Below are 27,251 nucleotides of genomic sequence, written 5' to 3'. Positions count from 1 at the left end.
TGTTTTTGGTCCCAATCTCTTGATTGAAACATTTTCCGGTTCATATTTGTATTGATGCCTCTACTGTGACATGTTTACATGCTTTAATGTTCAAAAAGTTCTTTATTTTTACTCGCTGCTAGTGCTGCAGCACCTATTTTCAGCCTCTGTCTGAAACCAGAGCCCATGCTCTGATCGGTTTGCTGACCTGCTCTGTTGTGATTAGTCAACCGCATAGAGATGTCCCGCCCCTTCGCCCATCACTTACAATGTGTTTGAGTGCTAGCCAAAAGAAATGCGAGTGTTACATAGGGATGTCACTATGTTACTGAAGTAAACAAAGGAGTCCAATAGAGCCATTTCCGGGGATGGGGGTGAGGGGGAGAAACTCCCTCTGACCTGTACTTTCGAATGTTAACCTTTGCAGACCATTTACAAGCACCAAAACCTACATTTATATAACATAGTGCAGGAAAGGTAAAACCCCGAAAAGCATAATAGGGCCCCTTTAAATTGTGTATAACTTGATGAGTCCATCCATCCATCAATCCATCCATCCAATAAAATTCCAACAATCATTTGCCACTCCTTACCACGGCCCGGTGCAGTTACTGTAGGACTCTGAGCTGTGTCAGAGAGGGGGGTCACATCCAGTAATGTGGGTCACATGTGATCTTCCTCATCCAGATGGTTTGCCAGATGCAGAACTGCCAGTCGTGTGACAGAGCACTCACCCTACCTGCATACAAAAACAAACACATTAAAAACAGAGTGGCATTCATCAAAAACTACCACAGTACTCCTTATTTAGTTGGCTGTGAACAAAGCAGCTATGGATGTTCAGAAGTCCAGTTAGGTGAATGTTTTTCTACTTAATGTTAAGTAATCGAGTCGATGCTTGTGTGAGTTTTGTGAGGATGAGGTAATGGTCTGGTAGCACTCAGAAATGCCCCAAGTCCATCTAATAATGTAAAACAACACCAATTTGAGAGACCCGCTTCAACTCTGCATGTTAATCAATAAACTCATTACCTACGGTGCTTAGTGAAGGATTCCCTGATGCCTGCTCACTGATGTAGGCAGGAAAAAAAGAAAGGGAGAGGGAAGGGAGATGGAGATGAGGGGGAGAGGGAGAGGTGGAGAAAGAGGTTGATTATAATTACAGATTTTAGCAGCCTGTGCCTTAGCATAACCTGCTCATTACAGTGTGTGTGTGTGTGTGTGTGTGTGTGTGTGTGTGTGTGTGTGTGTGTGTGTGTGTGTGTGTGTGTCAGTCTCACACTTTCAACACAGCCCTATAGCCACAGAGCTCCCCAGCTTCCCCTCCTGCAGAAAGCCAAAAACAGCCCGACACAAGTGGCCCATTTTAAATATAAACACACAAAAACCTGTTATTTCAATTGACCTTCGTCACATCAAGCTGTCAATGATCTCAGCTCTGTACTCTTAGTCGTTTGCTCCTTCTCCTTCTCCGAGGCAGGCTGCATGGTAATGAACATTTGGTTCAGCATAGGTGAGAGGGAGAAAGAGGGAAATGATATGCCAGGGCATTTAGCCTTGCAGTGTTTCTGGTGTAGGTGAGACAGCCAGCAGCATTTATGGAAATAGACAGAGCTGAGGGGGGTATTGTGGCTGCCGCTGTGTTTTCCACAAAAACTCCCAACAGCGGGAAATTAAAGAATACACATTTGGTATTCCTTTGTTAGAGGGATCAGCAAACTTTATTTTTTGCAACGGATTTAGGGTTTATTTTTCGATTAAATGCCTGCAATCTTCCCTATTTGCTTGCTTCTCAAGTAAGATGCGGGCACAGCGACAATGACGACATATTTCAGAGTTTGAATCCTCTGTCACGTTTGTGATTCTTTTTCCTCGCATGTGTGCTTGTGCCTGTGTTTGTTGCAGGTTGTCAGCGGTTGTTGATCATTATATTTGTCAGTGTTTTGCCGTAGTGTATCTAGCAGGCATCCCTGGCCTGTTTATGGGTTGTGATTATGAGATGAGAGGCGTTTGTGATTGACTGAGCCATCCACTGTCACTGTACACATCCATTAGCATAACACTCCTAGCCGTCACTGTTTATCCACGTACTGCAGAGGCATGTTATGTAGAAGATTGAAAATAATACTTATGTATAAAAAAATCCTCTTCCTGCATTCTATCAGAAGTTGTGTCATTCATACCGTAGCCGACTAACGCTCCAGTGTCCGGCGTGGTTTTGTGATGGCGTGTGTAAGTCAGTTGGACGTGTGCCTTCACTCTGAATGTTTTCCTCGGGACATGTACTGTCATTGAAGTGTTGTTGGCAGAGGCAGTCTGCTGTGAGATCAGGTGATTAGAAAATGTAACGTCACAATCAGTTTTACCCGTAATAATAAATGTATTGTAAGAGGAGGAGAGAATCGTTCACTTTAGGCTCTTTAGCTTTTTGTTTACCTCTGTCAACGGGTGAATAAAAGGCAAGGTAAATGGAGGTAATGGAATCTATATCTGCATATCAACTAACTTTGAGGTTTTAATGGTGCTCGGTTGTCTCATTCTAAACCCATTAATATTCTCTTTAATAGAGCTAAATTCTGCTAACTGTTTTTAACACTGGGAGACGGTCTCCAGGCTGTCTCTGTTTGTGCTGCCAGCACATCCACAACATCAGGTCGATGGATAGCGAAGCCATAAATGACTGTGACAGCCAGTTTACACTCAGTTTAGACACTTCTGCTTTTCCGTAAAGCTACATTACGTCTGTGAGCAGCATGATCCAAATTCTCTAAGCTGCACAGTCCTGTTTAGTCAAATCAAATGAATTATGATGTTATTTACTGTAAATACGATTGGCTCATAAATACAATAAATTGCCTTAGATTTATATAAACTAACAGCTTATGTACAAAGTGTTGCATTAACACTTGATAATGTTGTGTATTTTGTTATATAACAGATGTATACACATAATTATCACCTGATTCTGTAGTTCTTGTTAAAGTTTATGGACACAGTTACATGGTTAATGTTGTTGTGAATTTAAGCAAAACAAAACAAAAAATCTACTACTTCGTTCGTTTAGAAGAAAGATTATATTTTGGCTCCAGCTACAATTTAGCAGTAGGCCCAGTTTCTTTTAATCGCAGCAAACACTTTCTAAAATCAGCTGTCCGGTTACTGGGAATCTTGTTAATGAAATGACATGAGTGATAATTTTTGTTTTTGTTTCATTGGTTAGCCAAACTTCTCACTTCTTAAGGTTTGAGTATACTTACCAGAAAGACTACCGCACGTCATCTGTGTCATAAACACACATACATAGAAACCACATGAAAAACATTGACAAGTGAGATGTAGTGAAGGGATGTGTTGCTGTGTTGACATTACACATAATAAAAGTTTCATTCCAGTAGTGAGGAAAATGATCTGTCCTTGCCCGGGATTTTGTTTTAATTCAAGCCTGGGCCGCGTTCAGTGGTTTCTGAGCAGAGGAAGCTGGCACTGTGGGGACATCTGGACACAAGAGGGGAGCGTCCGTACAGGCGAACTACAGGGACAGCCGTGCCAGAGAAAGAGGCCCCCAGATCTGACGCCAGTGTTATGTTAATTTGATTTGTTAATTCAGTGGCCCTGTTTGAGGGAAATCTGCCACCAACACCTGCCACCGTTTCCAAAGGCAAGGACGCAGATCCGCTGTGACACTGGCTTCATTAAATAAACAAACCAGGTCCCCCATAACAGCATTTGGTGGAAGGCACCATCAATTCTTATACATTTAGATCACAGCGATTGGAGATGACACTGAGGAGCTACATCCCGCTGATTCACAGACGCACAGGGCGAAGCATGCATGCAAGTAAATGTGTCTCAGTGTGCTGAGTCTATGACTATTGTGTGTCTATGTCTATTCTATTCGAATCAGAGGGTGTGTGAACGCTCCAAGTGTATTTTCATTCGGTCTCCTAGCTTTTCCGCCAGAGAAGATGGCGACTGATGTATTTTTCAGGCATAGTTCCACAATCAAAGAGGCTCTTGTGGCCTTTCTGATGCGTCATGTAAATTTTATAAAGTGTGAAGCGGAGGAGAGTCAGAGAGAGCAACTGCAGCTCTGGAAAGCCTAATGTCTGTTTGCCTTTAACTCTGACGGGCTGTCTTTGCTCCTGTCTATCTAACTTCCCCTCCACTTACTCCTTTCTACGTGGATCAAGGCCGGTCAAGGAGCATCTTACCACAGGGCCCGATGTCAGACAGAATGTGTGGACGTGCAAGGATGTCAGAGCTCAACCGGCTCTCAGGAAAAGGTTGAAGCAAAATGTGGGGAGATATCACGAAACAGACCTGGCTACCACCAGTCAAACCCAATACTAGATTTGCATAACCGAAGAATGTCATACTGCATGTGAAATGTGCATTTCAGTGTCGACCTGTTTACATATTTCATCTCGGTAACGTTCATGGACAGGAAATCCAGGCCCTCACATATTTTCCTCAGCTGCAGTTCTGGCAGGTCCTCGGCCTACTGTGTGCTTTTCTAATGATTCAATTGGCTCAATGAGCATATGCTCTCCTCTGCACCATAAACGTCAATTAGATGTGTTGTAATGTGATTTGAGAATGTGTGTGTGTGCAAGAGTGTGTGCAAGAGTGAGAGAGAGGTTCTATAAACAACCAATGTCATCTGCTGCAGACTTTAGGCTGTCGAGCAGGATTGTCTAATACTAATAATGTCGACATTAACATGACCTGGCTGGTTCATGACAATCGCTTGACACCTCGCTAGATGCTTTGTAGTGTCTGCTGTAGTTCTAACATGATAAATGTTATAGGCTGTAGCTTTAAATGAGGAAGAGCTTTTAGGATATTAATGATATATGGTTGTATTGTTGGGATCATTCACACAGTTTTATACAGCAATTTGTCTGTATTCTTTGGTATTTCTAGAAAGCGAATGCACATTTCCAGGGAAAGTCACATGTTAGAGTGCATTGGAATCACCGTATGCTTTCTATATTTTCTTTAACCTTCTTTTCACTTTGATACCAGACACATGTTCTGCTGTCCTGGTTAAAGAGGACCTTGGTTTTTGTAAATTTACATCAAACACATCTGTTGCATGTGTGAATGGCCGGCTCCTTTGAGCAATTCTGTCTATTTTTCAATGAAAATCATTAACACTATTTTGAGGCTGTGAAATGTCACAGCTGTGTCTGGCACTGCCACCTTCAGAGACGCTTTACCTTCCAGCTTATGGAGTTAAACTGAAAGTCAACAGTTCATCGCTGCGCCACCTCACTCTCTCAGCTGCCACATCTCCCCGCCTGCCAGGGATGTTTACTGCTAAATATTGATAGACATCTGGAGTGCCATTCATCCACCATCAAAATTCGCTGTGCCAGTGAAGTAGGCCCAGCCCTCTTCGCGGTGTGTCACACACACACATGTGCAGACACATACATGCTTGCAAAGGCACCTGGGGTGAGATGTTTGGCATCATCAGAAACTAGAGGCCTTGGCCACCAAATCAATCCCCTGGAATTTACAAAGATTGGCTGCTTTCTCAAAGGCACAATGTTTGGCAAAAGCTGTATTGTGATTGGACAAATATGCCTTTGCTTGATATCCCAAAGTCTTCACAAGCACAGGTGGTAATGGCATTTTGTAGCTCTCTGCCTAATTGAACCGAGTCTGAGCTTCCCAAATATTGTTTTGGGAACAAGCTTGATTTTGGACACATTTCTTTTGTCTCTCTGCTCATGCCAACAAAACAATGTTTCAGTCCTGTGCCATTGAAGCTGCATTGTTTGTGTTTATCATCTCGAGCAACAGTAGAGAAAAAGACCTGATGTTTGAAGGAAGGGCACATTTGGCATAAACTGTCGAAAAGCACCTGCGGGATTGACAGAGTTACAGCCGTCCTGTTTTCACCACGAGCCTTTCACGTTGGAGAGGTACTTGTGCAGGGTCAGATTGGAAACATGTGTTGTGTGAGCACCATGGAGAGACTGATCCTCCATCTTATTAGTGGAGAACTCAGAGTACACTACACTGGGGTTTACTAGACACACAAAAGAAGGAGATACAGGAGGAAAAAAAACAAGGCTCTTTTGTCTTTTCTTAATTATTCATGCCCGGGAGGGATGCTCTCTCTCTTTTGTTTTTGTCAGCTGACACATGTACAGGTACGATGGTGCAGGCAGTGTGTGTGTGTGTGTGTGTTCGTATAATTGTGTTTGTCTCTGTCTGAGCTCTTGTAATTGCACCGAAATGCCAGTTTAATGCATGCATTCTCTTTGTCTGTGTGTGTTTGACTGTGTGCTACAAGCAGACACAATGTGTCCGTCAGTGTCTGTGCACAGAGCCAGTTCAGCCACGCTGGAAGCAGCAGCTTTTCTCCTCAGTGCAAATCAAAGTGAGGAAGGACACGCAACAATGAGCCCAGCAGTTTGAGCTGATGGGCTCTTTAAATCCACCACAGACAACAGCAGCTTGGCGACGACCCTGCCCCGCGCTCTAATCGCTTCAAATGAAGTCATGAAGGAAACACAGCACAGCCAGCCTGAGCTCTCCTGTTCCGCAAGGTGCAGCGGCACTTGTTTGTGCAGAATGTCTGGCAATTAAAAATAATTGGGAAGCAGGTTTGCCCACGAATCTTCCAAGAGTGCCAGTTATGATCTAATGAAGCTTCATTAGGCATGCTGAAAGCTGAGAGCGCCGTATGACAACGGCAATTAGCCAGGATCATAGGCAAAAAATAATCATTAAAAATACCTCGGCCAAAATTAGCTTTTCACTTAATGACCAATTCATTAGCTAATTGATTTCTTATTAGTTACAGGCAGAGACGACTGTTTGGGGTACTGGTGCCGGTAATTAACAGCATTTACGCCATTAGTCAATCGCCTAATTTTCCAGGAAAACAACTTGGAGGGGAGCATAGCTGGAGGCTTAGGGCCATTTGGTTTTTGCTCCTTCGCTGTGTTATCTCTTTAATATCGAGAGGGGAATCATCTTCAGCTTAAGGGTTGTTAACATGCACTAATACCTACTGATTACCCATTCATGTCATGTGACCACGTGATTGGTGCCCGAATCCATCTGATGGATGGATGAGGTTAGGAGCAAAGGAAGGCGGGAAAGAGGTGATGTAATTAAGAGAAAAAGATCAGGAATTTCACTGCAAATGTGTTACTCTATATGTAATATGACTTTCCTTCAGTACCACCTCTGTGCTGCCTGCACCTATAGATTAGGTGTGCCAAATGAATTGAGTGGGAATTATATTAATTATTGCTCTCAGCCTGTGAGGCTTCTTCTGAGGGTCTTCTTCCTTCCATCACACCTGAGTTAAAGCAGACAGGGATGGATGGATGAAGACTGGCAGCTGCTGCCTGCCTACAGCAGCTCACTGAGCTAATAACTGGGAGCTCATAATGACTGTGTAGAGGGGGCATATACCACGGCCCACTTCAGTAACATGAAACAACACATATGGATCATACTTCTAAAGTGGTGCAGAATACAAATCATTCTTACAACCTTATCTATTATTAATGATGGCCTGTCAGTGGTTTTTCTCGTTACTGATTGGTCAGGTAACAAAATAATGATATCATGACTTGTTTGGAAAGATCCTATTGACTCTTTCTTAATAACAAACATGTGAAGTTTTGACTGCTGCTCCTAAATCTATTCCTGTCTATCTCAGATTTCTTGTCCACCTGCTTCTTCCTTTAGTCAGCTCACATTCTTCCAGTGCCAAAATATTCATTTCCTAACTATGCAGTAGTGGCAGGCCTTGTCTATAAGTCCAGCAGATGCCCAACATGTCAAAGCTGAGTCACTGCATGATAAGTCAAAAATACTGCCTGCCACTCTTTTTCTGTACCGTACAGGTTAGAGCGGCAGGCAACATTTTTGACTTGTCTAAATGCTATATCTAAAAATGTCAAACTAGATTAAAAGTCTACAGAAAGTTGACTCAAGTTTGAATGTAGTCACTACGGCTCCAGCCTCTGTCTCTTTGGAGGGGAGATAAATTCAAAGGGGTGAGATGATAGACATGTGTGATAGGAGAGAGGCAGTGATTTGGCCCATCAAAGCCTGCCTTCAGCCAACAGACACAGCCTGCGGCACATGATGGATCATTCTCACACGTATGCAGGAGAGTTGGTGTGTCACCATTAAAAGTATATGTGCACTCTTTAACGGGCCACAGAGCTTCATGTAGGGGTCAAGCAGGTATTATGGGGACTTTCCTCGACATCCAAGATACTCCTGTCTGATCACACAGCAACCTCCCAACCAATGATAAGAAACCTCTCCTTCATGCATCACCATCCTCAGCTTAATCTCTGGCATATGTTCTCCATTCACCCTTTCTCCCTCCGCTCTACCTCTCTGTTTTCCTGGGTAGACTCCTTGTTTCCTTCACGTTTTTCTACCCCTCTATTCCCCTTTTCAAATCCACTCTCTCCCCTTCTGTCTCTGTGGGGTCTTCGGTTCTGTTAATTAAATCTAATGAAGTCATCTATCAAGGACTCCTCTTTTCTCAACACCACAACATAAATCACTCGGTGTAAAAAAAATGCTATCCCTCTGCCTCCCTCTCTCTTCCTCTCTTTAAAGACAGTCTCTCTCTCTCTCTCTCTCTCTCTCTCTCTCTCTCTCTCTCTCTCTCTCTCTCTCTCTCTCTCTCTCCTTTTTCTCTCCAGGCCCGGATTTAATTGTGTGATTGAGAAAGTGTAGCGTCACTCCATAAAAGACAGTCTGCCTCAAATGGCTGCTCTCCGGCTGACACCAGAGGGACCCCTTATAGCCCGCTGTGGTGAGACACACACACACACACACACACACACACACACACACACACACACACACACACACACACACCCACAAAGCAAGCGACTTAAAACAGACACTTATTGTAAATGGGCCTCATTGGTCTCTGAAGACGTTGTTAACATGTCTGTGGGATGGTTCCCCTGCCAAGAGGGAACTTGATCCATCTCCACATTCCCAAAATTAATTTTTATTACAAGCTGTGACTGACTAACGCTGCCCAATGTTGGATTTTTTTTGCTCCCACAATGCACCATAGTAATCTTAAATCGATAACACTGAAGGATCTGACTCGAGTCACTATCAAACCACCATGCTGGCTGTTTTGTATATTGCTTTTTTTCTGGCGCATGAACAATAAGAATTTTTAAATTCCATAAATAGCATTTTATTCGTATCGTTTCAGGTCACCGCGCTGTGTCCCCTCCAAAGACGATGATGCAAACCTGATGTAACACAATGCACTCGAGAAGCCCAGACACATCTAAATAATGTATAAATGATACATCTTGTTAGCCTCCACTCACAGGTTCAGTTGTCTTCTTTTGCACCAAATGATCAATGTCCTCCTATTATCGTCATGCTCTCGCTTCAGTTCCATTCCCAATTCTCCCCGCCTCTCCTCAGGTCTTTCATGTTGCCCTCTGGGAGCCAAACAAAACACGGTTTTCTACTGCAAATAAGGAGCTAAAACACCATGTGATCAGTCATGAATTATTTGAACGCTATTGATTTGTATAAAATGTTGCCTTTCCCCAGAGTATTTGACCATAAGAACAAAAGTATCCATATGAGAGAGTAAAAGGGAAAAAAATGCATTTTAGTTTTTTGGAGCGTAAATGAAAGGAAACTATTTTAAGGAGATGAAAGTAATTAATGAGTAGATTTAACCTGAAGAGCAAATTGTAGCTTGTTAAGGAAAGAATGAGGCAAAGAGAGGAGTGCTGTGTTTGACTTTCATGCATTGTCTGTGGATTACTGTGTTTTTCTGCAAATCCGTACTGCATTTAAGGGTGTAATGTCAATTTCATGCCTTTTTTTTCCCTCAGCAAGAGGCCCCGGTGCCCTGTGGGTAGAAAGCAGTAAGAGAATACACAGGGAAAAATAACAATCCAAAAAGGAGAACCAACAAATTCCCAAAACATCCCAGTCGGGTGCGAGCTAATGTTCAGCACATTGTGGTATTTTCATGTTGAATTTTTTTCTTTTTTTTTGCCCCGAAAGCCTCATTTAGATGGCAGACAAGGCTTTTGAACACAGAACAGCCTGTAGTCTCAGTGGACCGCTGCAGCACTGGAAAAGGACCTAAATGAAGGCACCAGACAATGTAGAAGCCATGAGATCCCTGCACCCTGCAGACAAGCCAGAGGAGCCTAATAAACAAACACACAATCACTGTCATTAACTTGACAGCCTGTTAAAATCCTCCTTTCCCTCACAAAAAAAGGCTCACATTTTCCCACCAGGGAAGAATCCAATTTTCTGTTTCTGTACAGAACCACATCTGTACAGCATCTCTGCATTGCTGAATCAGATTCAAGTATAGCACTTTATTGCATTTTTTGCTGCTCCCTGTCCCTATAGTATGAGATGATGATATTTGGAGATAAGCGCTGCTCTAAAAGAAGCTTTATGGTCGTGGAAATTATATTAGAAGCTAGAGGTGCAGTAGTTGCTTTTTAAGTTAAATTTTCAAAACTCACTCTGCTCTGTTGGGCCGAGTATAACATTTAGACAATCACATACAATTTTACTGAAGCACTGCACAGAGAGTGGCGCTTGGGTGCATGTTTAAACACATCTTTTGTTATCTTTCCATCTCTCTTTTACACATAATTTGTCTTAAGATTTTTAGTATAAAAAAGAAAGAATGATATCCTTTGACTTTTTTAATGCCCATTTATAAGAAGCCTAATGAAATGATTTCATTATAGTCTCCTCTCTGGGAGAAAAAAAAATCTTGGCAAACTTCCAGAAGCAGAGATCTGCATTTAGGATCATCCGTTGCTCCTCACATGAGGGATTAGTTCTGCATAGGGAACAGCTTGAAGCAGTGTAGTGGCATTTGTTGGGGTGAGGACTTGCTGTCCAGGCAGGCAGCGGCTGCTACGACCCTTCCTGTATTCGCTCATCACTAAGTCTGGATATAGCAGCACCACAGGGACCTCCAACCCTCACACGGTCTACAGGCCTCTAACGCAGTTCAGTTCTAACATCTAAGATGCTAAATCTGATGTTTGATCAATGGAGGCAACACAATCCTAATTTGTTCATTGCTTTGCATTGCTACAGCATGGCCCCCCTCTCCCTCTGTTCCAAACTGTCTCTTCACCCTCCCTCTCCTCTCCTCTTCTCTCTCCTCTCTCTCTCTCTGTGTCTCTCTGTCTCTAAGCTCTCCTCAGCCAGCGCAGACTCATTTAAGTCTGCTGATGTCTTGATAATGTTCCAAAGCCTTCACAAGCAGGTAGAGAAGGAATTCCTCAGCTCCTTGATTAGCAGTAAATGGACGATCAGGGCATGAGTAGGTTTATGGACAGTAAAAGAGAGCGCTTGTCGCCTCCTATAGGGATATATTTGACTTTTAACTCAACGTAAAGAAACTTGCCGCCTAGTGGAAGTCTACTTAGCACTAACAACCTTTCCAATAAATGTATGTGAGATAAAAATACAAATGTATTTATAGTTTTCTGAGGAAGTTAGTTGAGCTTTGGTGCTCTAATTTTTCAATGTATTTAATTAACCAATCAGGTATTAGCTGTTGCTGCACAATGGATATAAACATGGGAGAATTGCAATCAACAGGATATAATGTTTGTAGACAAAGGCCATATTCATAAAAGCTGATGATCATAACTGATAAATACAGGTAAAGATTTAATTTATAAATTAGTGCCCAATTATTGTAAAATAAACCCTGTTATTTAAATTAATAACATGTCTTACACCCAGGAACATAGTCCATTAAATAAGACCTGAATATAATTGAAATGTAAATAAATTACATTATTATAAGGTTTACTAATACTACTTCTTATATTATAAATAATAATTATATTAATATTTTAGTATTTTGTTTTTAATTATTGCTTTAAATGTATTGCTGGATTTAAGCACACTGTGCCCCTTTTATGTCCTGTGATTGGCCACACTAATAATAACAATAATACTGACGATAAATAAAGCAATTAATAATTCAAAATAACATGACTGTTTTATCCGGGAGTGCAGTGCAACAGGGAGGGCGGGGGGTTGGGATCGTGGGGAATGAACGGCAAGTGAAAATATGATTGAGGCCCCTTTAAAAGTTTTTGGCCACTAAACTGCAGCGACACCAGCGTCGGTGCGTAAAGAGCATCCCTCCTGGATTCCTTCTGATATTCCTCCAGGCTGCTGCTGATTGGATACCACATGTTTTAAATATGTGCGATTACAAGCTATTTAAAACATATATATTTAAGAAAGGGAACTGGAAAATCTAACCTACTGTAGTATAAAATTAAATACAAATTCAATGTGATTTGAATAAATAAAAAAAGATAGCCTACGTGATTTACGTTGTGTCATTTTAATTGGTATTGTGTTCATATTGCCATTCAAATGAAAAATGCACAGCCTATAGGCCTTCTGGCGATATGTTTTCCTTTATTATTCTGGATGAATATGTTGTTGCACTGAAGCATTGTAAATAAGCAGTCGAGTTGGATACACCGTTTAAAACACAATGCTTAACAGTTAAAACAAAATATCCTAACAATAGTTGCATCTGATTAATAATGTATTTCCACCATATTATAAACATGTAAGATTTGCATTTGTTTCTTTTTGCAAATGTTCTCTAAGCTTCCGCTGATAGGCCTATTTTAAATTACGCATTAAATGACAACACAAATAAATGATCTCTTCTTCAGATCCCAGAGTGTGCTAGCCTATTCGGATCCTGTAAGTAAAAGTTAAAGATTTCCTTGAATTTCATTTTTTTAGGAAGCCCCTGTTGGTGGATTATTTCGTTACACACACGTGCGCCTTTTGTGTAAATGCCACTCTTTTGTGATGGTGTGATATCGAGGCACACGACTGGGAGCGCAGATTTGCGTCCTAAAGAGGATTTAGGTCTATTAACAACAAAAGGCGCAGTTCATGGCACAAGGGAGAGACCTCGACTTGTGCGTCAGCCGCAGTGATGTGAAGCGGGCTCACTGATAAATGGAGAGACATCAAACCGAGTCATTAGAGAGCTGAGATATGAGACCTTCACAGTGGCGGGCCGCTCAGGGCGGCAGACCCAAGGGATCTCACTCCTCTCCCGGCCTTTTGTGTTTGTGTGCTGGACTGATGAACGACTTAGATAACGTTAAGCCATTATGGGCTCACTTATTCCCATGAAAATCCTGTAAATAGAGGGAACATTTTTTTCTCCACTGCTGATATTGATTTGAAGCTCATATTTGTAACTGGAAACCACAAAGGATTACAAGTGAATACTCAAAAGGGACCCGAATTTACAACAGCCATATATTAATTACAGCATTATCCAATCATTATGTATGTGATGCTTTTAAATGCTGGCTACTTTCACTCATGATTTCCAGTGTGCATTTCGATTGGTTTGAATACACTTGTTTTAGGAAGGCAGAGAGCCCTGAAAATACCTTTAATATGAGCACAAAATGATGTGAAAAACAAAGGGCTCGGACCTAACTCATTTTTACTGATATCAACTTCACGTAATTGAAGTGTATAGTGATGTTTCGTAATACATTGGATTTAGTAAGTCAATGTGTTTTTCAATCAAGCTAAATAACCTTTTTTAATTTATATTGTTGAATTTCTCTTTGACCTAAGACCTGTGTGGCCTACGACATATTTTTTAAAGTAGAACGTCCACTCAGCTGATACAACAGAGATAATAGGTATACTTTATGGACCGAGTTGCCCATTAAAGAGCTTTTATTCTACTCCACAAACACCAACAAATCATGGGGCAATCCCACAAACCCAGCATGTGTATCTCCTAATCGCGTTAATTGAATTTTCGCCGAATTAATTAGACATAACAGCCATATACAGCCTCTTCGCAGGAGAGAGCCACCGTAGGCATTTTAATGACCCGTAATTCAATTAACCGCCTCCATCAGCTCCATCATTGATTTGTAGAAGAAGAAGAAAAAAAAAAAAGCTGCTGAAAGTTGAATTCTGCAAAGTCGAGCCGGCCTATAATTGCTCAAGACACAGAGATCGGAGGGAAGAGGGGTGGGGGGGCTGGGCTGAGGTGGCCGTGTATAAATAGTGTGCTCTCAAATACACAGTCACAACAGCAGGAGTGATCTCACCTCCTCTCCACCCCTTCTATCTGTCGCTGCTGCCAGCCTCCAAAAAAGAGCGTTATAGCAGTGCTGGTAGAGACACGGTGAGGTATAACTCACGGTGGATTTCCCTGACCAGGACCACTACTGAGCGACAGAGCCGACCATGGAAGAACTTACGGCATTCGTGTCGAAATCTTTCGATCAGAAAACCAAGGAGAGCAGCAAAGAGAGTATCACGTACAGGGAAGTTTTGGAGAGCGGCTTGACAAGGGCGAGGGAGCTGGGCAGCCCGGAGACAAACCTGCAGGACATTACGGAGGGCTGCCCGGTGCATCTGTTCAAGGACCACGTCGAGCTGGAAAAGGACAAACTGAAGGACTTTAGCGTTTCGAGGTCGAGCGAGGGTAAGGTTATTATTTGATTTTAGGAACATGTTGCCGTTTTGTGTCGGGGAAATGTCTCAAGTTCACTTGTTTTATATCGACAGCTACGTTTCCGTTTTTACAAATCCCCGAGAATCCGTGCGTAAAATTAGTTTATGTTGCGGTTCGCGTAAAGTAAAAGTAGATTTGGAAAGTTAACCTATTATTCTGTTGTTGCACAGATTATTTCACGGAGCAGGAGGTGGGCCCTTCATATGATCGCCGTGTTTAACTATTTGATGATTGTTGTCAGACGTTCAGTGTTTGGCCAAACGAAAAATCATATTATCGTTCATATATGATTTTTTCAATAGTATAACATAATATGTGTGTTTTTGATTACTGAGCTGAACCCTATTATAGTGGCAATTTAACATAGTTTGCCAACACGAAAATATTTGGCGACTTTACAATTACCGAAGAAACACATAATAAAGTATGAGAATCGTTCCTTAACCTATGCATTTTCTTTTATCTCTTACAACATTATATTATTTCTGAAAAATAAAGGTAATATTGTATTTGGCATCGTTTAAAAGTTTAACTACAAAACGATTGTCATCGTGTTGACTTAAATATATGCCAGATGCTCTCGTCTATTGCTTTGAAAATGTAAAGCCATACTTTTTGCTGCTACATTTCTGTAAATTAAAAAATATGCAACTGAAAATGTTCTTGAGATAGATATCCTCCAACACAAATTATGTAATTTATTAATGAATTAAAAATAAAATACTAACAGCAGAACAGGTCACTTTTTAATTGGCAGTCAGAAAGTGTGCAGTGTAAATTATTTTAGACAATTATTGATTTATTTGAACTTGTTTGTACCTTTATCTCACAAGGAGGGTGAAAATGGCTCAGTATTATTACCTGTTTTATTATTCCATATATGTTATATTAATCGTATTGCAAGCTAATAGAATAAGACAGACATTTGTTGGCTATGGGGTTGGGATTTAATCATTTGAAGTAATATATAATATAAAGCTATTTTCAGTTGTGAAATATAAAATCACCTCATCTGACTACGAACACCAACATGTGGACAAACAAGCCAGTAATTGCAGCAGTTTGTTGTCAAGTCTGTTAAAATACATTATAGTACAATATAGAACAGTATATGCTACATGTTGAAAAGGAATAGCATACTGACAACGTGTTACAGTAAAAATACAGGCAATTTAGGGATATAAAGGAATACATTTAAGGACTGACTTTTAAAAAAAATTAATAGCCTGAAATAACCCCAGTCTGTTTTACGGAGGCGAGTAATTATGCCTAAATCTTTTTCATTTAGCCGGAGCTTAATTCTCTGCTTTTTAAATCGCTTATACCCTTATTAGGCTTACATGGCATGTACAGACTGATTTACTTTCATAACGACACTGACCTTACAGCACTGACTTATGGAGGCTGGAAATGCAGCCACAGGCCCCTCTCTCTCGCTCTGAAAACGTAGGCTGTGTAATGTGTGTGTTGCTGCCAAATTGCCAGGTCTTAGGTCCCTGAAAGGGCCCAATGCAGGGGGCCAGGAGTGAATAAGTGGAGAGATAGTGCATGTTTCAGTAATGTCCAGAATTTAAACGTATCTTATTTCCTTTCTTTTTGAACCATGGGCCGATTAACAGGCATATACGAGTGCAAGGATAAAAAGGAGGACGTGAAGTCGGAGGATGAGGACGCACAGGGCAAGCTGAAGCAGCGGAGGAGTCGCACTAACTTCACCTTGGAGCAGCTCAACGAGCTGGAGCGGCTCTTCGACGAGACGCACTACCCGGACGCTTTCATGCGCGAGGAGCTGAGCCAGCGGCTGGGACTCTCCGAGGCCAGGGTGCAGGTGAGGAAATCATCCCTCCTCGTCCTCTTCCTCTATCCCACCTATGTGATTTATAATGCCAAACACGTCGAGGCTGCTGTGAGAGCAAGAATCGATGTTTTTGTTATATTCTTGCAAGGGCTGTGTGTCAGTGTGGAAATATTTTCGGTGTTTTTGTGGTTATATTAGGATCTCTGTAAGATGTTATATTTATTCAGACTGTTATAGATCTTACACAGCAGGTGTTGATGTTTTTTTTAGTGGCTTCGCAATATGTGGGCGTTGTGCTGATGATCAGTCATTGATTTATGCTCGAAACATTTTTTTTGTGCCTTATGAAAAACACTATATGGATTTACCTCAAATTAACACGTAATAAACTACTTGAAAATATATACCAACTATTAAACAAAGATGCAGTGAATTGTTCCCTTTCCTTTTCTTTGCGATACTCGTTCGCAGTGTGACCTCATGCTGATAATGTCTTCGAGCTTCTAAAAAATGTAATAATAATAACTAAGCCCTACATGCGAAAAACAGCGTGAGCCATATGTCTTGTTTATATCATACACAAAGCCTTTCTAAAGAGATCCTTGTGTGTGTGTGTGTATGTGTGTCATGTAACATGCACACAATTAAATAAAAACAAATATCAATATCAAATTAGTCTGCAGCAGGATGACCGTAAAGCCTGGGAGATAAATGATGCAGCCCTTATTGTGAGAAAACAATAGGGGAAAAACACGTCTTATATGGGGATGTATAACGTGTCTGTGGTAGCTCGCTCAACAGTGTAATTTTAGAGAAATCTATAATGTTTATTTATTTGTGGTGTCGTAATAACCCCGAAGGAAGTAGGCTAACAATTCCACTGGAACAGTTCAGTTGTATACAATTCTGCAACAAATGTCTCTTTTAGGATTTCTAGGCTTGCAGACTGAAATTAATTCAAATTTAGACCGAATATTTAATCACATTTATCCATGCCTTCTGTGGTGTTAACAAGTAGTTTAAAAATGAGGAAAAATTGAACATCTATACTTTATTACAGAGTGTGAGTTCAGTGATATCAAACACGTGTGAGGTGCGGTAAATCACCCGGGATGTAAGAACCTTCTGAACCTGCAGCAGTAGGCCTGCAGAGCCAACAGCCTGCGATCCCAGCAGCCTTAGGGGAGGAAAAAAAAAATCCAACCAATGATTAAAATGAATGAAGAGCCTGAATGGCTGCTTCAGGGGACGCACTCTTATGTCAACTCGTATCGCTCCTCATTTTCTTTGTAATATCTGCCATTGGCTTGATGTAGTGTCCCCATAAAAACAGATTAGAAATAACTCAATTCTGGGCCAACTCTGCTGCTGCTGTTCAGCTAATCAGATGAATAAAACCCGTCATAAGACCACAGACTACTATTTTGAGCTCGGGCTTGGTTGACAATTCCGGATACTATTGCATTTATCAGTAATAAAGTTTAAAGCATGCGCATTAAAATGATGTATGCTGTAAATATTTCACAACGACTCAACGCCTGTTTGTTTTCTGTCATCAAAGCGACTGACAGAGCACGTTGATGGTCTGAAAAATAAATCCTTTTAAAGGCACTTTTTAAAGACACAGGGACATGTTGTCTCCAGGTTTAGTGAGAGTGAATTGCAGCAGGGTTGTTGCAGGCTGTGAACCTGCGCTCGGAGCAGCTGTCAATGAATCTAATTGAAAGTTATGAGAGCTTGGTGAGGAGCAGGCAGTAATTCAGTTAGGACTAATATCTTTGGGTTTCTGGCGCGCTGCTAAATTAAATGTCATTATTCACTGTCTCTAATAAAAAATCAAAAAGGAAATGAGATTAGGGTATTTGTGAAGCGCATCATTGAGTGGCCCTTAATGAAGAAATAACTGTCTGAACCAGTGTAGTTCACTTTGCTTAACATACTGGCACGTAATTGGAATTGATCCCGGGCCCGTCTAATATTAGCCTTGATTTATCTGAGGGATTACTGTGCGTCTATGCAAAATCACCTGGGATTTTCATAAACACCTTTTCTACCATCACTTAACGCTGTAACAATGATCACTTAACGCCTATATACATTCATTACAATTTACGATACAAACCTTTACTAAATATAATAATAATAATAAAACAATAATGTCATTTAACTGGTAAAACATGTAAAAATTACCTTGAATTTATGCTACTTACATTTAATGAAATTACCAAAATATTGTTATAAATGGTCTATATTGTGACAAATATACAATTATATTTATAACATCAGTTTTTGAAAGATGCCAAAAATGTATATATATTTTCCGTCGACTTCGTTGGTCTCAGTCGCTAATGGACAGTTATTGCACACCCATCGACACAACGCTGAGCGCGTGCAGCTCAAAATGGCTTCACTGCACCTCGAGTCCTCTTCATCATTGCCTTCTTCATCATCAGTCTGCGCCCTTTGTGGTCCCGCGACCAGCCGCTAATTTCGCATCTGTAAATGATAATCACTGCGGGGGTCGAAGGGGAGGGGAGATAATGTTATTCACCGAGGCAAATTAGGCTGATGATGATTAACAATGGGCCGCAGCCTGCAGCTTCAAACACAGCCAGCTAATTGGAAGGTGGTTAAGGAAGTTTTTTAATCTCCCTTTTTAAGTATCATCATAGTATCATTATTTTATTACAAGTCTGTGGGATTTTGGTGGTAAATATTATTATTATGACTATTATTATTATTATTATTATTATTATTTCGTATATTAACACTTTAATGTTGGATATCTTTTGGTGTTAAATATCAGATCATATTGTGACCTTATGCTCCTGGATCTTCCTAAGTGTAAATAAACATATATCACGTTTTTTTTAAAAACAATTTCTGGCCTATTTCACCTCCTATACAGATTTTAAATGTTTTATTTACAACCTATATGGTTATTTTCCATACAAGCAGCTAGATAATATTTCAACTGCTTATATTTAACTTTGTTTGTTTTTTATTGGTTTCAAATAAATGGAATGTCCATAAAAATAATATTATATACAAATCTTGTTTACAACATTTTGAAAAAGGAAATCAAAAACGACATTTGTTTGTTTGTTATTTAAAACAGTCTGTGTTTTTGTTTTCTCATAAATCATTTCCTTTTTCAATTTCAGGTCTGGTTTCAGAACAGAAGAGCAAAGTGTCGAAAACAAGAAAACCAGATGCACAAAGGTAAACATTGTTTTTTATTTCCTCTTTATTGGCAATATTTATTATTTCCTCTTTTCTGGGGTTTGTTTTCGTTTTGCAATTTCACACTTTTCAACTGCATGTGAACAAAAAAAACTCTGATCTGCTAATCTCATATAACAACCACTGTCTGGCTGTCTGACAGACATCTTTCCCTTCTCTCCAGGTGTGATCCTGGGCGGCGGCAGTCACCTAGACGCCTGCAGAGTAGCACCCTACGTCAACATGGGTGCCCTCCGGATGCCCTTCCAACAGGTAAGCCACGTTCTTTTATCAGACCTAACGAAGCTTAGAAACACACACTCGGGCAGAATCACATGTAGAAAAAAGTGAAACATGCAGGCTGAGTTGCAGAAAAAAAAGATGATTACTCAGCATCTTTTAATGCAGGGCCGAAGACGGTGGAATCTGTAAAAGCAGGTCAAAGTTAGTCTGTGGTCCCCAAAGTAGGCTGTCTATATTTGTACATTCACATTAATCTATAGACCATGTGCAGCTGTTAGATGCGAGTCTATGTGTGTGTGTGTGTGTGTGTGTGTGTGTGTGTGTGTGTGTGTGTGTGTGTGTGTGAGTGTGTGAGACCTCAGTGCACCTTTCACCTCCTGGCAGTGTGCAGAGGGTCGAGCTACGGGGAGAGGGGAGGTGGACAGACATTTGATCTGCTGCTATCTGCTTCCGCGTCCTGGCTGCTGTGTTGTCTGCTTGACCCTTGTGAAAAGCAGCGGCCTAATTAAGCCAACAGTGCGGCAGGCGCGAGCACATAAAAGAGATGATGAAAGCGGCGAATGGAGTGGGCTCTGATGGATATTGGCGTTGAGCTGCACTGGCAGGGGTGGAGGCTTGAGGCCTGCATACCGAGATAGGCTTGCTGTTTGAGGTTGAAATAGGCAGTGGGCAGCATGCACAGACTCACTGATATCACAATGCAGGATACACATATAAAACAAGTGATGGTCAGAGGTTTTGTTGGTTAAGGTGCATGACTTGTAACTGTAAGGTCTGAGCTTTGAATACGGCCTGAAACCTTCGTGTCTCATAATTATTAGCACCGAAAAGTAAGGAGAAATGGCCAAATTCATTGTTATAAACATAAGAAGCAGAGATTGTGCAGACAAAATACGTGTAGAAGGAACCTTAACGGGACAAGAATGTCAAATGTTCACCACCTGTTTTGTCAGGGTCGGACCAGTTCCCGTCATGTCCCCTCCACAAAACCAAGTTTCTAGGAGTGCATTTGTTTTTCCATCAGTGCTCATGCATTTAAGTCGGATGTAACCCAGCTATACTTTTGGAAATGATCAGTCGCAGCTGCAGTTTGTTACCCGAATGTTGATAAAGGAGATGTGTGGAAACGCTGGTTGTTTGCGGGAGGTTTTGTTTGGATGCAGTTGCAGCGCTGCTAAGCAATGATACATTTGTGGTTTTAATACATTTGTGGTTTAGATACATTTTCCCTTTCATTTTACAACTTCAACTTAAGTCATTTTCAGTCATTTTAGTCCAGTATGAAAGGGTTCAAAGTGAAAAAATAATATTTAGTCAAGTTAAAACTTTGACTTCTATTTTGGTTGGAGAAGAAAGCAAGGAATACTTTGGTTTTCCCACTTCTGCCTGTGGTGTTTGAAACACATGAGAAATGGCAACAGGCTCTCCCTCTGAAGTGAGAGGATGCTTAATTTTCACCTACTTCTTATAAAATAATTGCCAAGAATGTGAAAACTGATATTCTATGCTCCTTATGGTTTCTTTTTTTCCCTTGACTCAGGAATATGTCTGGATAAATATTTATAACTCCAAATATGTGAATATCTTTTTAGTGCAAAATTGTTTATTTATGCAATTGAATACATAATCAGGATAACAAGACTGCATATTTCCAAGGGTATAACGGAGTTCTCAGTCTGAATTAAACAAATCTGTTCTGGGTCCTAGAAAGACTTTGATTCTGGATGATTAAATTGGATGTGGTGTCTGAAAGCAATGTATGATTCATTAACTTTTAGAATAGCTGACATGAAAAAGGGGCTAAAGCGCAGAGTGCAGCCCTTAACTATTTTCTTAGAAAACACACTGTAAGCAACAGCCTTGAGGGGGGAACATTTGAGGGGGAATTTAATACTGACAGACTGTGAAACCTCAATCCTTAAAACACACACACACACACACACACACACACACACACACACACACACACACACACACACACACACACACACACACACACACACACACACACACACACACACATACACACACACACACACACACACACACACACTCACACACACACAAGGCCTGAGGCGTCCATGCTGACTAACTTTAGTTTTCTGCTGTTCTGCAGGTCCAAGCCCAGCTCCAGTTGGACGGCGTCGCTCACTCCCACCCCCACCTGCACCCTCACCTGGCTGCTCACGCTCCCTACTTGATGTTCCCTCCTCCTCCGTTCGGACTACCAATCGCATCACTCGCAGACTCGGCCTCTGCAGCAGCGGCGGTGGCGGCAGCTGCCAAAAGCAACAGCAAGAACTCGAGCATCGCCGACCTGCGACTCAAGGCAAGAAAACACGCCGAGGCTCTGGGACTCTGACCCCTGCGGGCTGCCCCTCCGCTCGCCTGATGCCCATAATCGCCCCTCACACAAGACTGAGCCTGTGAAAGGGCCGTGATACTCACAGCTAAAACTAAACTAAACAAAAACACTGAGTGAGAATGAAAGAGAGGAACACATACAGAGAGGGGGGAGAGAGTGTGTGTTAGAGAGAAAGTGGGAGAACAGTGGAGGAGGAAAATAAAAGAGAAGGAGGGAGCGAGAAAATTGTCACAAAACCAGCTGCCAAAACAAACCACTTGTAGAGAACGGTAATTAAATACCAATGAAATCACCTTTTACTTTTCGCCCCAACAGGCAGGACTTCTGCGGGGCCAGTGGCTCAGTCCACTCCAGGCACAGATCACATCCCAAGGACCGTACAAACACATGTGGATGTCTGTCTGAGGGCCAGGCCGGGGCCCGTCAGACCAGAAGACGTTAGAACAAAGCAAACTGGCAGGCAGCAGCAGGGCCAAAAGCGGAGCCGCGCTGACGCTGGCTGCCGACATGTTGACAATGCAGAGGGTTGAGCATGGGGGGAAACAGACCCAAACACCACCTCACCGAGGCATTGGAACAGCTTTCACCTTTACCCCCCCCCCCTCCCTACCTTCACTAGAAAAATGAAGAAAAAAGCAAACATTAAAAAAGGCCATATCTGTCTCCAACCACTGTGTTCCCTGCTGCTGCCAAGTGCATGAGCTCTAATGGAGGACTGTTGTGGGACCGGCCTCCATCCACACCTGACACATACGCTCGACGACAGTTTTTAACACTGCCATTCGACATGCCCACTCCCCCCCTACACACACAGATTGAAAGGTCTCCATTGCGGACCTTGCACTCCTTATGGACTTGTGCTATATCAAAAGCAACAACTCATTTTTCCTTTGCTGCGGAGGGGAGACGTGTTTTATTCTGCGTTGCTGGGCATGTGTCGGCGAGACTTGGTTTTGCATTTCTCCTCACAGCGTGCTCTCTGTCTTTATTTCTTCCCGTTTGTTGTGTTGTATCCTGGGTAAAGAAGTGAAGATAGCCTTTGCACTTCAGGTCTTGTATGTGGGTGTTTACAAATGGCACTACAAGCAGATACTACTTTACTAATTAAAAGGGGAGGGGGATTTGATATTGTAACGTGTCTGGCGAAAAGGACACTATCTTGGATAAAGGGTAACCATGCGTTCTTTTTTCTTTTTTGTAATTCTGAAAATATGAAGAAAGCATCAGTCAAAGTGAAATGCAATGGTGTGCAGTTTAAGTGCAATACTGTAAATAGCAAAAAAGTAAAAACAGCTAGCAGTTAATCCTCAACGATAAGGAGACCCAATGATTTTTCTCTTTTGGAGTGTTTAATTTCTTTATCAAACAACAGCTTTTCTACAGCAGTGTATATTTTATTGAGTTTGAGAAAAAGTCACTCATTACCAGGTGCCATATCCCATGTAACCTCCTCTGTATTCGAGCAGTTTGGTTTTTAGATGCTGCAGAAACATGGGTTAGGTTCTAAAGAAATAAAAAGCCAACTCTACATTTGAGTAAATCCATTTAATTTTGGATATTGTTCATAATAAACCCACAAATCAGCATTTAATTCCAAATAAAGCCGTTGTTTACACTATGATTAACTTCTGCATGTTGTATGTAACATTTCATCATTTATTTCCTGATCATTTAAACTGTATTTTACAAATTGTTCCAGGCAATAGAGAACATTTTGATTATTTGGTTATTGAAATATTATTTTGACGACTTTTTAACACTGCTGTCAGAGCTGCGTCAAACATATTGATCTGCTGAAGATCTATGTACCTTTAACAGTCTCCCAAAATCTATTTTCTCTGTTAACAGACCTCCATTTAGAACTGTTTATCTATGTCTCCATTTTAAATTAAACATATGGGTGTTTTATTTATTATTTTGTCTGAAAGATTATGAAAGATGAAATCGTTGAACTACAAGTGTACATTTTTACATGGCTTTGCATTTATTTTTGTATGTTTTTTTTAAGTGTTGATTTTGAATTAGGAGGTGTGGCTGTAGTGCATTGTTTGCCGAAAAAAAAATGTAGCGTGTCCGAGTTTACAAACATTTCAGGGATGATTGAATTGAACAATACTCCATGGAATTTGTTGTACCCATTAAAAATGATTATCATTTCACATGCAAGCATGCCTAAACATGAATCATCGTACAGTTTGTTTTTCCCCTTTTGATTCGCAAAATATGAATGTACATCTTGTACAAGTAAACTATCAATAAAGTTATAAATATTTGTACTTGAGTTTAAAATTACTTCCACCACTTGTTAAACTGCACAAGGAGTTTGAGTTTCATCCACAAAGTAACACAAGTCTGCTGTGGAAACATACTTTATAGTATACACAAACACACAATAAGGCAGTAATTCTAGGAAATTAAAGACAGAATGAACCGCATTTTCGTGACAGTAACAGCAGTCCAGATTTAAGCGCCGGGACTATTCACGACCTGATTCAGATTCATGCCCTCTCCGTGTCTCACACCGTATTGTGGCTGACGCTCAGCAACTGTCTCAACCTGAGGATCAATATCAATATCAGTCTCGAGTTGACATTCACGTTGACTACGTCTCAGCTCATCACATCCAATCTGAGCCGCACACCAGCACGGAAAATTGAGCTGCTATAAAATCCAGATGCGACCCTAATCTGCAGCCCCCTACACGGTACATCTCTCCGCCTGTGTTCGTCAAAATGACACAGATAGGATTGGAAAGTGGGGCTGCAGCGTCGCCAAATAGAAGCAAGATGGCTGTAACCGGAGTGGGAAGCCCATAAGTGTGGAGGCAGGATAGAAGGCAAGCAAGAGATTTGAGGGATACTGTATGTATGACATGTAATCTCCTTTGAGCTCGGGGCTCAAAGAGCATCTTTTCTCCTTGTTTCAACGGCAATGATTAACTTTGAGCGGATGACATGAGAAGGTCAAGAGTTGGCGCCTGTTCATCAGCCTCTACATTCAAAGTCAACCTCTATACACACGCACACGCACACACACACACACACACACACACACACACACACACACACACACACACACACACACACACACACACACACACACACACACACACACACACACACACACACACACACCACACACACACACACACACACACACACACACACACACTCCCACCACTTGTTCTTTCCACATATACTCAATTTTGCAAATCTAAAATGGTCGGCCTTTTTTTTTCAAAATGTATTAGCTTCCTCTGGGAGCTTAATTCCAGATGTGTGTACACAAAGTAATTACACCATGTGGTATAGTGGCCTATTGTCTGAACCCCATGCAGGAATTAGCCCAAATGGCGTCCCGTTGAGTGCCGTACCCCCTAGAAGGTCGCTGCACGTTTAATTTGTACCTCGTTGCTCATACATCAAGATTGAGTGATATAGTCGCAGACTGATGGCTCCGTATTTACCCAGTGACCCCTCCGGCTGGGCCCTGCTGGGGCCAGGTCTGGAAATAACAGCATCCTTTTATGTGTACTAATAATTAACATGGCACACACGGCCATCAATCAAGCAGAAATGAGCCATGGCTGCTTTGTCAACATGTTCAAGCACATAACGCTATTTATGTTGGCCACAAGTGAGACACACAATAATATATTAATAGAGTTGTGCGTATGTGTGTTTGGGGATATTAAGTAGATGGCTATGCTTCAAATTACATCTGGTTTTATTGCTTAGGAGCTTTTGAATTTGAATTTGTTTTGGTTGTTTTAGTAGAGAATCAGAACACATTTTTCTCGACTACTGGTGACTTGAGGTCAGATTCCCTAAAACGTTCTTTATAATACAGATTTCACAGTTCATGTACTGAACTCAAACTACTATGAGCGCTCTTAGGTTTTAAATATTAGTTTTCACCTCCAAAAAATGCAGCCCATAGGATTTTTTCCTTTTCGTATATACATCGTTCGCCCACTTTTAAATCTCTTCGAGCACCGACTTCCCCACATGCGAGTCCCAGGAGTCTGAGTCTTGGTGCTACGCTGCGCTAGCCTATCAGAGGTCAAGTGCTCAGGGGTCACGTGAAAATAGTTTTTATCACAGTTCATTCTCATAATCCTCTTTGAGATGTCACACACAACTATGATCAGACGGAATGTGAGCTGTCGTAGCCCCAGCGTAAAGCAGGCAGTGGTGTGAAATGACAGAAAATGGGCCTGAGAAGACGGTGAATATTTAGCACAGAGACATGAAGCTAGAGCTTTTGTCATTCTGAATCACAATAACTTCAGGGGCTACTTGCAGCAGCTCACAAAATGAGCGTCTATTCTGTTTAGCTGAGAGTTTTTTTCCAGCCAACTTAGTGATTCTTAAATCCAGAGTAAATCTTGTTCCGGCAGTTTCAGCTGTAGCTTGAAGTGAAGCCACCCAGAGAAACCTCAGCTGAAAACAATCGAGCTGAAGTGCTGAAGCCACTACGGTCGGCTGAGGATCAAAGGCCGCCTTTCATCCCCGTTTGTTTGGGCTAGACCCGGGTTTGCTTTGTTGGCTAATGCTCATAAATGTATCTGGAGTCAACAACAGTGCAGAACTATATTAAAACTAACACTACGTCTGGGTCAACACTCTGTCTTTCTTTTTTGTGGAGAAGGAAAGTGTCAAGAATTTAAACTTAGAAAATTGAGGGGGGGAAAAAAAGCAGGGCATTAAGTTCACAGCCCGTTCAGCCGTTTATGTTTCACTCATTAGCAGGTTTTTTTGTTGAGCTTTTGTTGATATAATTCGAGTAGTTATCTTGTATAAACACTATTTTATGTCCTATTGCAGCATAATGTCCCATCAATTTGGGGTCATTACTAAATCTATCAGTCCATCTACAAATACTCAGACTCCAATCTTTGTTTCAAAATAAATAATATCTTAAATTAACGAAAGGTTAATCTTTACATCGTTTATCAACCTCCATCACACTCATTTATTGCATATACACATGTTGGTTTATTGTTCCGTTATTGTGGTAACCTTAACCACAGATGTAGTAACAGATATGGTGTTTAAGTTGTTTTGAGCTCCATGTTTTGGTTT

At 41.3% G+C, this 27,251-nt stretch overlaps 1 protein-coding gene across 5 annotated transcripts; it reads left to right on the top strand.

Annotated features, from left to right (window-relative positions):
- The first annotated feature begins 14,124 nt into the window (after positions 1-14,124).
- shox (shox homeobox) lies at positions 14,125-24,443 on the top strand. Of its 5 annotated transcripts, none has more exons than XM_063887066.1 (6): positions 14,125-14,509; positions 16,159-16,367; positions 19,502-19,559; positions 19,744-19,832; positions 21,919-22,131; positions 22,483-24,443. In XM_063887066.1, the coding sequence occupies exons 1-6, from the start codon at positions 14,269-14,271 to the stop codon at positions 22,570-22,572; spliced, it is 900 nt and encodes a 299-aa protein (XP_063743136.1). In that variant the 5' UTR covers positions 14,125-14,268; the 3' UTR covers positions 22,573-24,443. The 5 variants fall into 5 exon arrangements, with proteins under 5 accessions (XP_063743136.1, XP_063743135.1, XP_063743134.1 ...); XM_063887065.1 differs by having other exon boundaries at positions 21,901-22,131; XM_063887064.1 differs by having other exon boundaries at positions 19,723-19,832.
- The last annotated feature ends 2,808 nt before the right edge of the window (positions 24,444-27,251 follow it).

This window comes from Eleginops maclovinus, chromosome 7, assembly GCF_036324505.1.
Source record: "Eleginops maclovinus isolate JMC-PN-2008 ecotype Puerto Natales chromosome 7, JC_Emac_rtc_rv5, whole genome shotgun sequence".
Lineage (NCBI taxonomy): Eukaryota > Metazoa > Chordata > Actinopteri > Perciformes > Eleginopidae > Eleginops > Eleginops maclovinus.
This window is presented reverse-complemented; position numbering and strand designations above follow the sequence as displayed.

Coding starts and splice junctions, on each gene's coding strand:
- shox (XM_063887063.1), top strand. CDS start 14,269: ATGGAAGAACTTACGGCATTCGTGTCGAAATCTTTCGATCAGAAAACC. Junction 19,560..19,722: donor AGAAAACCAGATGCACAAAG/GTAAACATTGTT, acceptor GCTGTCTGACAG/ACATCTTTCCCTTCTCTCCA. Junction 22,132..22,482: donor TCGCCGACCTGCGACTCAAG/GCAAGAAAACAC, acceptor TCGCCCCAACAG/GCAGGACTTCTGCGGGGCCA.